This window comes from Lepus europaeus, chromosome 10, assembly GCF_033115175.1.
Source record: "Lepus europaeus isolate LE1 chromosome 10, mLepTim1.pri, whole genome shotgun sequence".
Taxonomy (NCBI): Eukaryota; Metazoa; Chordata; class Mammalia; order Lagomorpha; family Leporidae; genus Lepus; species Lepus europaeus.
In genome coordinates this window covers 7,134,093-7,151,799 of record NC_084836.1, presented here as the reverse complement: position 1 = coordinate 7,151,799, position 17,707 = coordinate 7,134,093, and the positions used below count along the sequence as shown (strand labels likewise).

The window sequence follows — 17,707 nt, the reverse complement described above, 5'->3', positions numbered from 1 at the left end:
ACTGAAAGTTCTATGAAGTAGGGGGTCCAACAGATGGACGGCTAGCTCTGCCCAACATATGTCATAGGAAAAACAGCTCTCAGGCAAGACATGTATGTCTCTGTCCCCTTTAGGACTGGGAACACTGAGACCACCATAAGGGAGAGGGTACAGTCTTTCAACCTTCAAAAGCTACCAGAATGATGGGACCAGCGTCGTGGCACAGAGGGTTAAGCCACTGCCTGCAATGCCAGCATCTCATATGGGCACCATTTTGAGATCTGGCTGCTCTACTTCCTATCCAACTCCCTGTTAATGTATGTGGGGCATGTGGGGCAACAGCAGAAGATGGCCCAAGTGCTTGGGGCTCTGCACCCATGTGGGAGATTGGGAAGAAACTCCTGACTCCTGGCTTCAGCCTGGCCAAGCTCCAGCTGTTGTGGCCATTTGGTAGGTGAACTGAAATATGGAAGAACTCTCTCTCTTTCTGTGTGTGTGTGTGTCTGTGTAATCTCTGTGTAACTCCTTCAAATAAATACATAAATCTTAAAAAAAAAAAAAAAGCTACTAGAATAAGGGGCTGGCATTGCAGCATAGTGGGTAAAGCCACCATCTGCAATGCCAGAATTCCATATGGGCACCAGTTCAAGTCCTGGCTCCTCCACTTCCAATCCAGTTCCCTGCTAATGTGCCTGGAAAAGCAGCAGAGGATGGCCCAAAGTCCTTGGGCCCCTGCACCTGAATGGGAGATCTGGAAGAAGCTCCTGGCTTCTGATTGGTGCAGCTCTGGCCGTTGTAGTCATCTGGGGAGTGAATCAGTGGATGGAGGACCTCTCTCTCTCCCTCTCTCCCTCCCTCCCTCCCCCCTCTCCTTTCTCTTTCTCTCTCTGCCTCTCTGTAACTCTGCTTTTCAAATAAATAAAATAAGTCTTTTTAAAAAATAAACAAAATTTACTAGGCTGAGATAACCAATGAGTAACCAAGTGATTAAAGAAGATGCTAACATCTACTCCTCAAGAGGAGATACGCGCTTGCCCACACCTAGCAGAGGACTGTAATAGTCAGGAAACAAAGGCCTGAGTGAGTTTAACTGGGAGCAGTTTCATCAGCCAGATGGGACACATTCAGATAAGCACACTGACTGTTTGGAGCACAAAGCTCAACAGCTCTGTGGGAGGAAAAGGAAAGGGAACATGGAATGCACAGCATATACGAGCAGAAAAATTCAACTAATACATGACTCACTTCTGGTCATAAAACCAGAAAAAAAAAGGTAGCAGCACCTTCCCTTGTGGTGCCTTCTCTATCCGTAAGGCGTAAGCTGCGAGCCTTTGATCCTGTCTTCAACTGATACCCATCTGTGTCTTCAACATCCTACTAAGCACTCCCCAGGGAGAGCAGGAGGCTCATCTGCTGGACCAACAGAATCGTGCTCCTCAGAGAGAAGGCCAGTGGATGGGGAAAAGGCCCCCAGATGCCACTTGTATGAATCTTTATAAAGATATGCTCTGGAACAGGAAAACACTGCAGATTACATTTGAGTAGAAGTCTAAAAATAACAAAAGAACATTCCCTATTTTTAGATAATTGACTTACAAGTTTAAAAACACTAAAAGTAGAAGAAACCATTAAAAATTAACTGGAATTTTTAAAATGTTTTAAAAGACACTTCTGAGTTGGAAAACAGTTTTTAGAGAGAATTTCAAAAATCCTACATTCTTTCTGTGAATTGCCCCCAGCTCAAACTTCCCCCATCTCCAAATTTCAGTACCCATCCCATGTGTTATCAAGAACATTTCCACAAAACCAAAAAAACGATAAAGAGGATGCCACAAAACAGAAAGAACAGCTGAGGAAAATTTTAAAACATGCTTTCACAAAGACATAAAAATACAATATGGATGAGTGATTAAAGACAGTAATATATAAAGTATCAAAAGCAATTTAATTCCCCTTTGTTAAAGGCACCACAGAGAAAAATAAAATGCTTGCTTAGGGTAAAGAAGACAAATATTTCTTTTCCACAAAGAGGTCTCCATTCTGAAGACTAAGCATTTAATGAATTAGAGCAATATTCTTTTTTTTAATCAACAAAAACCTGAAAATGCAGTACATTTCCTGGAGAATTTATCATATCCCCCCCACATCTGTCCAATCCTAGAACAAATATGCCCGACGTTTTTTATGAAGCCTGTGGCGAACAGGCTTGCAGGAAACAGGAATTACCTGACTGCACGGCCATCATTAGCATCTCAGGTTCCAGCAGAGTCATGACGGGGTCTTCTCACAAACAACAGCCCAGAGCACCGAGCACCGTGCAGCAGTCAGAGCAGAGGCCCGGGAGCAAGACGCTGTCTGCAGAGGCTACAGAACCTCCCCTAAACTCAGTCTCATGCCTGATGCTCCAATCAGACTGTGAGAACTCACTCCCCTTCGCGGTGCGGTCACCAAGTTAGCCAACCTTCAGGCAAGTCAAGATGGCACAGAGTTGAATTACTGCCGACGGGAAACCAAAAAGCGCTCAAGTCAAGACATATGAAGTGTGGTAAGAACCGTGAGAGCTCCTCCCCTTGCTATTTGTCTCTGGGGGAGGGAGGGACTTTCAGAAAACAGATCAAATGCCTCTTTTCCTCTCTTTTTAGAAAAAGATAAGATTTTATTGAAAACCCTGCTATAAGGAACTCTACCATTCATGCAGTCTGGAGCAACGAATTAAACACAAACCAAACGACCAAATCTCAGAAACAAACAGTCCACTTACTGAGCCGCTGGGGGGGGGGGGGGGGGGGGGGGGCAGGGATTAGACACACAGAAACACATACATAATATGTGAGCTAAGTAAGTTTTCTGGAAAAGAATTCCACTAGCTTCTTTATCTGTGTTATTTATAGATAACAGGCTACGGAAGTTGAATATTTCACTACAGAAGCTCAACTATTTCTCCACCCCCACTCCAATTAAAATATCTGTTTCAAAAAGTCATCTGAATACATTCCGGAGCTGTAATCTGTCTTTCAAATCTGCCAATCCTTCAGAGAGCCCCTGACTTGTGCCTGTGTGAGACACGTCATCTGTGAATAGACAGATCACTGATGTTGGCCTGTGTGTGACACACTTGTGTGGAGTTTTTTTTGTTTTTGTGGTTTTTTTTTTTTTTTTTTTTTTTTTTTGCTTTTTACTTTTTGTTTTTTCTGGAGAGGCTGAGAAAAAGCCAGACAGAACTCCCATCTGCTAGGTTGCTGGTTCACTTCCCAAATGCCCCCAAACGCCCAGGCTGGCCGAAACCAGGAGCCAAGTACTAACCCAAGTCTCTCACGTGCGTGGCAGGGACCCAGCGACTTGAGCCAAGACTACTGCCTCCCAGGCTGCGCAACAGCAGGAAGCTGGAACAGCTGAGACAGGACCTGAATCCAGGTGCTCCAACAGCCAGTAGCGCGTCCCAACCTGCGGCTTAATCTCTGGCCAAACACCTGTCCTGATACTAGCTTCTTGAAATGCTTTATGAGCATGCTAGGGGTACAAGAAGCTGTGTAAGAACTGCCTTTTCCTAATAAAGAAATTTCGACCCTTTTTCCACTAGCCTAGAGCAGATGTTCTGAAAAAGAGTGAATGTGAGCATCTTACCTTCGATCCTCCTAAATTACACAGAAAGCAACTTATTAATCTACCCAAATTTAAAATCTCCTTCATTCCCTCACAGACTTTTTACTAACTGTATTCAAAATAATGATACCGAGATGCTTTTGCACATTCGATTGACTTTTAGACAGCAGACAACTGGAAATTCATGTTGGGTATTTCACCTAGAATTCCTCAATCCTGACACTTACCCAGCAGCCTGTATCTCAAATTTCATCTACTGCTACAACCCAGCCCAGGGAGGACCTCAATCCTTAAACAAACAGCTGAGGCTCAGGAGAGAAAATGGCCTGGGGACAGGGGAGGGGGGCCCTCTCCTCTTCCAATAGAGAAAGCAACACAGATTGAGGTGGGGGGACTCTGAGCGAGAAGGGAAAACGTCCTTTCTTTCTCACTCCAAGAACATCGCGTTAAAAAGAAAAGCCAGAAGAGCTCTATATAGAACTGTGGGAATGACTCAACAGGCATGGAGTGGCAGCCGGTGTGGGCTGCACGCTGCTCTGGGAGGCAGAAGCATTCTTACTGCCCCTTCTGGCAACCAAGCTCTCCAACTGTTGTAGGGAAAATGGGTAAATCTAAACTCCCAGCCTACATGAGAGTGTGGTCAGAGGTTAGCAACCAAGGAAGTGCATCCCTAAAAGGTTGAGTCATTCCTTTGTCCCTATGTGGGCCGTACAACTTGCTGTGTGAGGGTTTTTGTAAATGAAACAAATTCCCTCACAGCCCTGCACTTAGAGGAAAACAAACACAAAGGGTACGATTCCCCCACAGGAGACAGCAGGCAGCAGGGCCACCTCCTCTCCCCACTCGCAGAGCCACAAGCTCCATGTCACAGCCCGGCAGGAGAGGCTGACAAGAGCAGCTTTTTCACAGCAATTCCACATCTATTTGCACTCTGGGATAAAAGGAGCTAACAAAAAGATAAACAACTGTTAAGCCAGAAGCCTAAAAATTGGTCTTAAGAACAATGGTATGGCAATGGAACCTTTGCCTGTTGGTCCCACTGTGCATTTACCTTTTTTTGTTGTTGTTGGAAACTGGCTGTTTTTCTTTTTCTTTTTTTTATTTAATAAATGTAAATTTCCAAAGTACAGTTTATGGATTACAATGCCCCCCCCCCATAATTTCCCTCCCACTCGCACCCCTCCCACCTCCTGCTCCCTCTCCCATTCCATTCACATCAAGATTCATTTTCAATTATCTTTATATACAGAAGATCGATTTAGTATATATTAAGTAAAGATTTCATCAGTTTGCACCCACACAGAACATAAAGTGTAAAATACTGTTTGAGTACTAGTTATAGCATTAATTCACATTGAACAACACATTAAGGACCGAGATCCCACATGAGGAGTAAGTACACAGTGACTCTTGTTGTTGACTTAACAATTTGACACTCTTGTTTATGGCATCAGTAATCGCCCTAGGCTCTAGTCATGAGTTGTCAAGGCTATGGAAGCCTTTTGAGTTCACCGACTTCGATCTTATTCCGACAGGGTCATAGTCAAAGTGGAAGTTCTCTCCTCCCTTCAGAGAAAGGTATCTCCTTCTTTGATGGCCCCATTCTTTCCACTGCGATCTCACTCGCAGAGATCTTTCATTTAGGTCTTCTTCTTTTTTTTTTTTGCCAGAGTGTCTTGGCTTTCCATGCCTAAAATACTCTCATGGGCTCTTCAGCCAGATCCGAATGCCTTAAGGGCTGATTCTGAGGCCAGAGTGCTATTTAGGACATCTGCCATTCTATGAGTCTGCTGTGTATCCCGCTTCCCATGATGGATTTTTCTCTCCCTTTTTGATTCTATCAGTTAGTATTAGCAGACACTAGTCTTGTTTATGTGATCCCTTTGACTCTTAGACCTATCAGTGTGATCAATTGTGAACTGAAATTGATCACTTGGACTAGTGAGATGGCATTGGTACATGCCACCTTGACGGGATTGTATTGGAATCCCCTGGCACATTTCTAACTCCACCATTTGGGGCAAGTCCGATTGAGCATGTCCCAAACTGTACATCTCCTAGCACCAGCGCACAGCAGTCACTGGGAAAACAGGCTTTAAACCGGTTCCACAGTTCTAAAAGCCAGAACCCCTGTGGCAGCTTCAGTTCCACTCCACTATTTTTTGAGCAAATTGGTAGCATTTCATAGAAATAAAGTACACATTAACATGGCCTCTGCATACAAATGAACATGATTTTAAAGTTAACAGCACCAAGGGAATAAAGGATAATGATCTTAATTTCCAATAAAAGCTTTGCTTCTAATCATAACTCTCTAGCCAATTAACACAATTTTTTTTTTGGGGGGGGGGGGGACAGGCAGAGTGGACAGTGAGAGAGAGAGAGAGAGACAAAGGTCTTCCTTTTGCTGTTGGTTCACCCTCCAATGGCCGCTGCGGCAGGCGCACTGCGCTGATCTGTAGCCAGGAGCCAGGTGCTTCTTCCTTGTCTCCCATGCAGATGCAGGGCCCAAGCACTTGGGCCATAGCAGAGAGCTGGACAGGAAGAGGAGCAACTGGGACAGAATCCGGCGCCCCAACCAGGACTAGAACCTGGTGTGCTGGCGCCACAGGTGGAGGATTAGCCTATTGAGCCATGGCGCCGGCCCAATCAACACAAATTTAAAAATGATCTGCAGTTCCTCTTCATTCACTCTAAGGGAACAAGATACTGCAGGATAGCAATATAGTTTTTTAAGTATCTAAGTTACTAGAAGTTAGTAACAGCGTTTAATAAGAATCAGTAATATGAATCTGTAGACATATACAGTCTTCCCATCCTGATCCCACCACACACAACCCAAAGGCCTTCGGTCCTCATTATGAAAGGGGCCAGTTTTATCCAAGCTGACCTTCCTACATTTGTTAGAGGCTCCATACTCTCAAACTTCCTAGTCCCTAGATTTTCTCTAAAATCCTACTTGCCTACCTCTCCAACCCTTCTCAGAATCCTAAATGGCTCATATTTCTCTGCCCCTGCCTCCTCCCCAAGGCACACCCCTTTGCTGTCTAACAGATTCTCCCTGGGCAACCTCCTCCTCCTCTCTTAAGATTTTAGCTCCCAACTAAATGCTGGTCCATTCCAGGCAACCTGGAATCAACACTGATGCTGACTGTTTCCGTCAGACACATCGCCATTTTCATCAAACGTGCATGACGTAGGTGAAATGCCTGGCCGTTTGTGTAGGGCTCACTGTTGAAGACACCAGAACTCTCTCTGGAAGCAGTCAAGAGTGTTTCACTCCATATTACCATAAGGACTATTTCGAGTTCCATCAGCCTATGTATTTCCACACTTAACTAGTCCCTTAAAACCCATTAAAAAGACAGCTAAAATTATCAGAGTCATTTCAAAAGTTAATTTTCTTACAGTTCTAACACCGGGGACTTATTCTGACTTTTGTTAACAGTGCCTTCTGATTTTCTGATGTGAATTTTGTCATCTTACTTTTGGAAAACTTTCCCTTTTAAAACTGTTCTGCTCTGGTCATTCCAAAAGAGGCCCTCCGCTCCGTAACACTGCTTAAAGCTCCCAAGCGTTTTTCCATTCATTAGGATAAATAAGCCCCGAAACTGACTTTCAGTCTCAAGTGACCTATTCTCAGAACCACAATCCTTGTAAATAGTAATAAATATTGTGCACTGTTTCTTATTAAAATGTAAATAATACTGCTCCACACCTACCTCTGACTTCACCTGTAGGCTTCCAACTATGCACTTCTTTTTTTTTTTTTTTTTTTTTTACCAGAACATCATGTAAGTTTATTTCAGATGTAACAGCAATGTTAAAATTGACAAGTTTAATCTTTACTGCACCAAGTAAACTTAACCATTAAGTATTTTTTTTAAAGTTATCCCCTCCAAAAAACTGAGGGAGCTTTTCTTTTTCCACCACCACATATCAAAGTGTCCCAATAGTTCTCTTTTTGGAGGACTTTCAATTGATGAGTAACTGCCTTTGAGATACATTTCAGAACTTCATTCCTCAAATAAAAACTAATCTGGACAAATTATATATTGCATAGAATTCTCTACAGATGCTTTTCTTTAGAACCCAAATGGAAATACCCTACAATAAAATTTTAACTGTTTTGCTCATAGTAAGAACTATCTGACCTGAAAAATATGATGAATATAATCTGTGATCTTCCAGTTAACACAAGTATTGTTTGACTTTAAAGATAGTTTTCACCACATATCAAATAATCAAACCAAAATGGGACATGCCAACTATGCACTTCTACCTGACCATCTTAAAATTGCATATCCAAGAGCAAACTTCCAGCATCACCACTCTGCACTGACCCCTCAGGTTTTGCTGTGTCCATTATCCCCACCTTGGGGAAGAGTATTTGGGTCCCAAACCATAAACTTATTAGACTCCCCTACCTCTAGCCCTCAGTACCTAATTAGCTACCAAATGTAACTTCCTCGTATTTTCTTCAAATCCATTGTTTTTGTTCCAAGCCTACCTACAGCCAGTGCTTTGGAAAAAAAAAAAAAGATTTATTTATTATTTGAAAGGCAGAGTGACAGAGAGGGAAAGACACTCCATCTGCAGTTCGCTCCCCAGCTGGCCGCAATAGCTGCAGCTGGGCCAAACTGAAGCCAGGAGCCCCATCCCAGTCTCCCACATTGACGACAGGGGCCTAAGAACTTGGGCCATCTTCCGCTGCCTTCCCAGGTGCATTACAAGGAAACTGGACCAGAAGCAGAGTAGCCAGGACTCAAGCTTGCACTCCCAAACGGGATATCACAGGCAGCTTAACTGGCTGTGCCACAACATCGCCCCTGCTTTATTTCAGGTCCTTAATATTTCTCCTCTGAATTACAGAAATTCTTTTAATGTATTATACAAAGTTTGAACACACATAAAGCTAGCAAAGAGTCGTACAGTAAACTGCTTGTGTACCCATCACTTAATTTCAAAAGTGATCAACATACAAGGCTGAATCTGTTTCCTTGCTCTACACTGCCCCACAACACACACAGAGCACCCAGCCAACACTGGAACTCTGAAGCAAATTCTAGACATTGTCTACATTCATCTTTATTCTATATATCTCAAAGACAAGAGCTGGTTTTTTTTTTTAAGATTTATTTATTTATTTGAAAGGCAGAGTTACAGAGAGGCAGAGAGAGAGAGAGAGAGACAGAGAGAGACAGAGAGATTTTCCAACCACTAGTTCACTCCCCAAATGGCCACAATGGCCAGAGCTGGGTTGATCCAAAGCCATAAGCTTTTTCCTGGTCTCCCACATAGGTGCAGGGGCCCAAGCCCTTGGGCCATCTTCATGTAATTTCTCAGGCCATAGCAGAGAGCTGGATTGGAAGTGGAGCAGCTGGGACTTGAACTGGCGCCTATATGGGATGCCAGCATTGCAGGTGGCAGCTTTACCTGCTACGCCATAGCGCCGGCCCCAAGAGCTGTTTTTTAACATAACTACAATACCATCACCACATCTAAATTTTAAGAAATCCCTTAGTGGGGCTGGCATTGTGGCACAGCAGGTAAAGCTGCTGACTACAATGCTGGCATCCCACATGGGCAGCAGTTTATGTCCTGGCTGCTCCAATTCCAATCCAGTCCCCTGCTAACGGCCTGAGAAAAGGAGCGGAATATGACCCATATGGGAGACCTGGAAGAAGCTCCTGACTCCTGGTTTCAGTCTGTCCCAACTCTGACCATTGCAGCCATCTAAGGGGTGAACCCACAGGTGGAAGCTCGCTCTCTCTCTAACTCTTTAAAATAAATAAACAAATCTTCAACAAAAAATCCCTTAGTGTTATCAACCATCCAAGCAGTGTTCAGTCTTTTCCAACTATCTCACAGACTTTTTTGAAGTTGATTTATTCAAATCAAAGTCAAACAGAGACAACACATTTCGTTTAACTGACAGGCCTCTTAAGTCTCTTTTAATCTATACATTTCATCTATTCATTTCCCCAACCTCTTTCTTTTCTAATTTGTTTGCTGAAGAAAACAAGTTGTTTCCTCACATTTTGGGTTTTGCTAGCTGCATCCTCATGATGTCATTTAATAAGCTCCTCCATCCCTGTATATCCAGTAGATTAGGAGCTAGATATAGAGGCTTAAGCTAGTTCAGGATAGAGTTTCAACAAGAATACTTCATAGTTGGTAGCAGGTACTTCAGCAACAGCTTCTTAACTGGTCTCCTCTTCACCAGCCTTGCTGCTATTAAAAAGTATCCTGGGGCCAGCGCTGTGGCACAGTGGGTTAACCCTCCAATTGTGGTGCCAGCATCTCATATGGGCACCAGCTCTAGTCCCAGCTGCTCCTCTTCTGATGCAGCTCTCTGCTATGACCTGGGAAGGCAGTGGGAGATGGCACAAGCACTTGGGCCCCTGTACCTGCATGGGAGGCCCGGAAGAGGCTCCTGGCTCCTGGCTTCAGATCAGCCCAGCAACGGCCGTTGCAGCCATTTGGGGAGTGAACCAGCAGATGGATGACCTTTATCTCCGTCTCTCCCTCTCATTGTCTGTGAAGCTACCTCTCAAATAAATAAATAAAATCTTTAAAGAAAAGAAAGCATCCTACGGGGTTGGCACTGTGGTGCTGCGGGTAAAGCAGCTGCCTGTGACACTAGCATCCCAAACAGGCACCGGTTCATGTCCCAGCTGCTCTATTTCCAGTACAGTTCCCTGCTAATGGCCTAGAAAAGACAGCAGAAGACAGCCCAAGTGTTTGGGCCCTTGCCACTCAAGTGGTAGATCTGAAAGAAGCTATTGGCTTTGGCCTGGCCCAGCATTGGCTGTTACGGCCATCTAGGGGGTGAACCAGCAAATGGAAGATCTCTTTCTCTCTCTTTTAAATTAAATAAATAAATAAATTTTAAAACAAAGCCAAAAATCCCATGGCCAGCACTGTGATGCAAAAGGTTAAGCCACCACTTTGTAATGCCAGCATCCCGTATCAGACTTCCAGTCTGTGTCCCAACTGCTCCACTTCCAATCCAGCTTCCTGCTAATGCACCTGGGAAGGCAAAGGATGATGCATGCAGGAGACTGGGATGGAGTTCTAGGCTCCTGGGTTTAGCCTGGACCAGCCCTGGCCATTATGGTCACTTGGGGGGAGTAAACCTGTGGATTGAAGATCTGTGTCTCTGTATCTGTCTGTGTCACCTTGCTGTTGAAAAAGTAAATAAATAGCATCCCAACTGATTCTTATTCATCCTTCGAAACGCAGTTTAAGGCCTGCCTTCTCCAAAAAGCCTTTCTCAACCTTGCCAGCCCTTTCCCCATCTTCTCACACCTTCCATGTATGTGCTAAACATTCCTCATTAATGCTGTCCCAGCACCTGGGCCCACCTCTATCACTGGTCTTTAGCACATGACTTAATTCCTCCACGTTCCCATACCCAGCAGTCTGAGGTGTGTCAGCGTTCATAAACATGTGTCAAGTGGAATGAAAAGTACCATTTATCACAGAAAACCAAATAGCATGGAAATATAACAAGAGCATCACCACCTACCCGGATAGAGCAGGTATTCTGTAAAGTTTTCATTAGCACAAATGCTAATTAGTACACATTAGCTCACACACTGAATAAAACTACACGAAGTGTTGAAGTATGTAGTTAACATAAACAAAGACATCCACAACCCATCCTCACGAGTATTGTATCCTGATGGAAATGAAAAGACCAAAATTATAGGGGATGAAGAGAAGAAACCAGAAAAACAGAGCCTTGTGCACCTACAAAATTACTTGTAATCATAGAAAACCATCAACTTCACTAACAACTGGTATCAATTTCTATGACACAACGTAACACAGGCAGCACACAGTGAAGTAATGATGCCTTTTTATGAGCTCTGTTGTGTTGTGCAACACTGAAATGTGATCCTGTCCTGTGTCCATCTGATTTGAGTTCTCACAAGCACATGCATGAGTTAACTGAGGTTCAGCTCTACAAAAATTTAATCATGATGTCGAAATTTCGCAGGCTCCAACCAGCTAAGACTCTCCCCCAGACACCTGGTCTTGGGCAAAGTGAAAACACCCAAAAGATAAGACAACCCAGCACCCAGGCAAGTTGCTGCAGATCCTGGGCTTCCATGTCCTGTGACCTCAACCCACTACCGAAGAATCCAGTCAAGACATGCAAACCTGGGAGAACCACTTACTACACATCTACGTTACTCCTCGGCCTCAGGAGAGATAAAGGCCATATTTTCAAGTCCCTTTCCAAGATATAATGAATGTTAAGGGGTACAACATCCATGAATATTAGGCAACCAACACATTCACATAGTGTGTCTGAAATCCTGTCATCGCACATGGCGTCAATGGCAAAGGCGGACACAAACATAAGGAAGAAGCAGGCTGACACTGTCTCTACCCTTAAGACCCCTACAGGGAAGTGGAGTTGAAAATCCGTATCCAACAACTAAAAAAGAAAAATTTAAGTGCTGAGAGTCCAAACCAGAAGGTAAACAAGGGCAATAGATACACTAATTAATTCTAGTTAATAACAAACTTGGATCACTTCTTACACAAAGGATGACGTGAGTTAGCTCTTTAAAAACAAATCCAAAGCACCCAAGTTTAGCAGTTTCTTTTTAAATTTCCAACTCCACAGACTTGTGTATCCAAACCATAAAATGACAATGTCAAAGAAACAGGACTTCACCTAATCCAGCCTCTTGTCCAGAATACCAGCAGTGAGGTGCACCTGAGAAGCCCATCTCCCAATTCCTGCCTGGGGGTCCCCAGCCTGTCACTAGAGTATGCACAAAAGAACCTTAGCAGTAATGTTTTCATGACCAAAGAAAATGAACCAATTCATCAGAAATACTGGCTACAAACATTTGGGTAAGGTTATTTCTTTTTCTTTTTCTTTCTTTTTTTTTTTTTTTCTGACAGGCAGAATTAGACAGCGAGAGAGACACAGAGAGAAAGGTCTTCCTTTTCCGTTGGTTCAGCCCCCAAATGGCCGCTATGGCCAGTGCACTGCGGCTGGCGCGCTGTGCCGATCCGAAGCCAGGAGCCAGGTGCCTCCTCCTGGTCTCCCATGCGGGTGCAGGGCCCAAGCACTTGGGCCATCCTCCACTGCCTTCCCGGGCCACAGCAGAGAGCTGGACCGGAAGAGGAGCAACTGGGACAGAATCCGGCACCCCAACCGAGACTATGACCCGGTGTGCCGGCACCGCAGGTGGAGGATTAGCTAAGTGAGCCGCGGCACCAGCCTTGGGTAAGGTTATTTCTAACTAGTAAGTAAAGAAATATAAATTTAAATAAAAACAGTTCACCTACCACATTAGCAATATTTTACAAATGAGACTAACAATGCTAATAAGAAAACCAACCATTCGTACCTGACAGAAATATAAGTCAGTAGACCAATCTGGAATGTAATCAGACAACGTACTTCCCAAAAACCTCAATTCTTTTTTTCCCCTCCATCTACTTGAAAGGCAGAGCCAGAAAAAAGAGAGAAAGAGGGAGGGAAAGAGAAAGAGGTCGATCGATCTTCCATTTGCTAGTGCACTCCTCAAATGCCTGCAACGGCTGGGGCTCCCAGCTAGGCTCCCCAGGACGTATCAGCAGGAAGTTGGGTCAGAAGCAGAGGAGACAGGACGCAAACCCAGGCAGTGAGACACGGGATACAGAGCTTAACCCTCTGCCCTACCATGCCTTCCTACCACGGCCTCTCAAGGAACATGTGACTGAACCCTAACTACTCGACTCACATCACGCCCTTCCTGTTCTCCCATTGACACACTGGAATTCTGTTACTTTAGTGCCAATTTCCCTCCACTAACCTTTGCCTGTTCCTCATTCCTTCTCCCTTACCCTGGACATGTGCTATTCCTTCTTCATTTTGTTTGGCAAATCCCTACACATATGCTTGGCTCTCAGCTTCAATGCCTCTTTGTCTCCGGAAGAAGTCCTTCCTCCAGCCCCTCACCTGTATTAGGACCCTCACTGGCAGATGTCTGCTGCAGCATCCTGTGCTTTTGTTTCTTTAAAGCAGTTACCAGAGTTTGTGACTATGAACTGGCTTTCTAACTGTAATCTCTCTCTCACGGAACTCTAAGTTCCGCGACGAGAACCTTATCTGTCATATCCGTTACTATCTCTGCAGTGCTTAGCACACAGCAGGAATGTAAGAGCCAATGAATAAATGTTCAACAGTAAAACGGCCAAATTCCTACTTCTAAGGAAATACCACAAAATGCAGAAAAAGCTTTAGAAGATGGTCAACCAAACAGTAACAGACGTATGGAACACAGAATAGGATTCAAATGTCCAACTGGGGAGAAATTAAATAAACGATGCCACAGAACAGAATGTTATACACTCATTAAAATGGCTCCCTGAAAGTGTTTCCGCCACAACTCTTATGCTACTAATACTCAATGAAAAAAGAAAGGCACATAACTGGTCCACAGCATTAGATCAGGTGTAAGAACACACATTTGGAACAGCGTTGGACGGAAATCATCCACATGCCAACAGTAATCTCTCTGGAAGAAGGAAATCTTTGGGAGTGGGGTTTTATTTTGTTGTTTTGTCTTTTTTTGAGCAGGGATTCTATCTGGTATCTATCTGTTCTGAGGAGGCCAACCATAACATTTGATTAAAACATGAAAATGGGAAATTGGTGATCTCTAAGTACTGGGATGAAGTAGGTTTTAAAATCCTCTAAGTCAAAGTATAAACAGAAGCATTTAATGAGTTGACATGCTTGAGAATTGAGCATTTTCACTTGGGAGACCTAATCTAGAAAATCCTTGAGGCTTTCTAAGCAACATAATTAACAAATCTTTTTCCTTTCCCCAAGAAAATGCTGTAATGTGTATCAGAAACTGCCCACTCAAGATTTTACTTCTTCCAACAATTAATTAGTACCTCCTGTGCAACACTACAGCAAGAAGGATCAGTTCGTTCTCTCACAGAAATAATACATTATCTGCCCTTCCTCCCAAAAGCTGTCCACGCACAACACAAAGCAGTACTTCCCCAGTTTCACGGAGGAGGAGGAGGAAGCCACCATGAAGCCCTTTATACTCCCTGTCTTCCCTGCTTAGTTTTCCCCCTAACTCTTCCCACCCCACCCAGCAACCCAGATAACAGGCACATGCTGAAGGTATTTGTTACCTCTTTCAGCAAAGTATTTCGGATCAGCAAAACAATTAGGAAAAACTTTAAAAAGTTGACATGTACAACATTATTAAATGTATGAAGTGGCTAAAAGTAAATCTAACAAGAAATGTGTAATACCACCACAGAGAAAATTATAAAACCTCTTTGGGAAAACTTAGATCTAAATAAATGAGTAAAATATACCACATTCATGGTACAACACTCTAAAGTTATCAATTTTCCCCCAATTGGTTGACAGATTTAATATAACTCCAATCAAAATCCCCCAGTGCTTTTTTCTTAATAATTTCAATTTTTTAAAATTTATTCGAAAGGCAGAGAGATCTTCCATCTGCTGGTTCACTCCTCAAATGCCCAAAACAGTGAGGGCTGGGCCAGAAAGAAGTGAGGAGACTGAAATTCAATCCAAGTCTCTCATCAGCGGCAGGGACCCAAATACTTGAGCCATCAACTGCTGCCTCCAGGATACACAGTACCAAAGAAGCTGGATCAGAAGCAGAGGAGCTGGGACTTGTACCAAGCATGCCAACATGGGATGTGAGTAAACCTGATGTGCGTCTTAACCACTGCGCCAGATACTCACTGCCTCCCCTAATGACCTAAAAATTCATATGGAAATGGAAAGAACCAACAGCCAAGACAGATACTCTTGGAAAAGAACAAAGTGCAAGAGATTACTTCTTCTATATAGTAGTTATATTAAAATTGTAATAATAAAAATTATGAGACCATTTAGTAGACAAAAGACATACCAATGAAACCAAATAGTGAGCTCAGAAAAACATCCACTCATAGGTAAGTCAAAGAGGTGACTCCACTGACCAGTGGAAAGAATATTTTTATTTTTTTTTTTATTTTTATTTTTATTTTTGACAGGCAGAGTGGACAGTGAGAGAGAGAGACAGAGAGAAAGGTCTTCCTTTGCCGTTGGTTCACCCTCTAATGGCCGCCGCGGCTGGCGCGCTGCGGCCGGCGCACCGCGCTGTTCCGATGCCAGGAGCCAGGTGCTTCTCCTGGTCTCCCATGGGGTGCAGAGCCCAAACACTTGGGCCATCCTCCACTGCACTCCCTGGCCACAGCAGAGAGCTGGCCTGGAAGAGGGGCAACCGGGACAGGATCGGTGCCCCGACCGGGACTAGAACCCGGTGTGCCGGCGCCACAAGGCGGAGGATTAGCCTGTTGAGCCACGGCGCCGGCCGGAAAGAATATTTTTTAAATGGGACTCCATTTGGGAAAAAATTTTAACTGGGCTCTATCTTATCCACATATAAAAATTTATTTCCAGAAATGGAAAACACAAAATTCACTAATTATTAACGACTCATATATCTATTACCACCTAAGTCAAGCGAAAGATTACAGAATCATTCCAGTCATATGAACTTCAACTAATCTATACTGCTTACGAATACATACATAGTTCGTAAAAGAAACTATTTTCCATTATGATCAATTCATTCAACAGGTGCCAGAGCTCCTGAGCTGCAGCCAAAGGGTTAGATCATTAGAGAGAGGTTTTTCCAGGTTTCTCCAAGCCTAGGCTGGACAGGATCCCTGGGAAGATCAATTTTACCTTTTAGACCTAAGTACTCAGCCTGGAAGACAACAGAGGAATAATAGGTAAAATACACGGTGGAATTTCTTCCCAAGTTTTTCCAATTAGGACAATAAAGATGGGTTTCATCAAAACCAACTTCTCTACTCAGGAAACAGAGGTGTCAGGACCCTGACCACCTACTGCCTAGGGCCCCTGCTAATCCACTGAATTTTTACATACGATGCTTCCAGGTGGAACAGATCTAAGTAAATTTCTCCCAATCACAAAAGAGCACCTCCTCTGTGGAATGCCACACTTTCCAATTTCACAATGTTTCGGGGATGTTCCATTTCTGCTTTGATTCTCTCCTCCCTACACATGACCATGAAAAGACCCGGTACATCCAGCCTCTTTCCCCAGGACTGAAGGCTAAGGAGCAGCAAAATTTAAGAGGTGTGCAGAGAAAGACAGGAATTGGTCTGAGCAGTTAGAGTTTAAAAAGCCAGGAAAGAGAAATGTCGCAGATGGCAGTGGAGGAGGGAGTGGTCCACCGTGTCAGAGCTGGAGAGACAGCACGTAGGATGAAGACTGCCGTAGGCCTAGTGGATTGACGACAAAAGAACACTAAAGGCTCTGGCCACGGCAGCTTCAGAAGAGAGATAGTGACAGCAGCCAGGGAGCAGCGGAGTCTCCGGGACACGAGAGTAGAGACAAAGACTGTAAACTAATCTTTCAGGAGCTTGAATACATAAGGAAAGATTTATACGCGGAGGGAAAAGAGTTCAGAGAGAAAGGCTGAAGATACACAACACCTCTGCACAACGGCAGCAGCTCCTTCCACTCCACTCACTGTCAGCACCCATCTTCTCCAGTTCCTGCCTAGACACTAGGAGTTTGTTATTTGCTGTCTGTCATCACTCCCATTGCCAGTCCAACCCCAGAGGAATGCTGGTCCTTTCTCCAGCCCAGGGCTGCTGGTTCAATCCACAAATGCCTACACAGCCAGGGCTAGGCCAAGCCAAAGGCAGCAGCCCTGAACTCCAGGTCTCCAACAGGGATGGCAGGGACTCAAGCACTGGAGCTTTCATCTGCTGTCTCCCAGAGTGCACATTAACAAGAAGCAGAGTGGCTGGGACTTGAACCAGGCACACATATGGGATGCAGGCATCCCAAGAAGTGCCTTAAGCCACTGTGCCAAACACCTATCCCTTAATCCTAAATCTTAGCACAGTTTATTATACATCAATCCTGAATAGGTATTTGTTAAAATAACGAATTTATGAAAGGAATGGGGTGGACGAAGCAGAGAAGTAGGACAAATTAGAAAGCAATTATAGGCCGGCGCCGCAGCTCACTAGGCTAATCCTTCGCCTTGCGAACCCGGCACACTGGGTTCTAGTCCCAGTCGGGGCACCAATC

The 17,707-nt window shown here is 44.1% G+C and overlaps 1 protein-coding gene across 6 annotated transcripts in view; it reads right to left on the bottom strand.

Annotated features, from left to right (window-relative positions):
- Window positions 1-17,707, bottom strand: part of MRTFA (myocardin related transcription factor A) — a 153,634-nt gene that overhangs the window by 97,826 nt on the left and 38,101 nt on the right. Inside the window, exon 1 of one of the 6 annotated variants that reach the window (XM_062202807.1) lies at window positions 2,206-2,515. The exons of the other annotated variants lie outside the window; for them this stretch is intronic. Within the exon in view, the coding sequence (XP_062058791.1) occupies window positions 2,206-2,251 (46 nt within the window). The 5' untranslated portion in view covers window positions 2,252-2,515. Of the gene's footprint in view, window positions 1-2,205; window positions 2,516-17,707 lie in introns of those variants that run through there. 6 annotated transcript variants of the gene reach the window in all.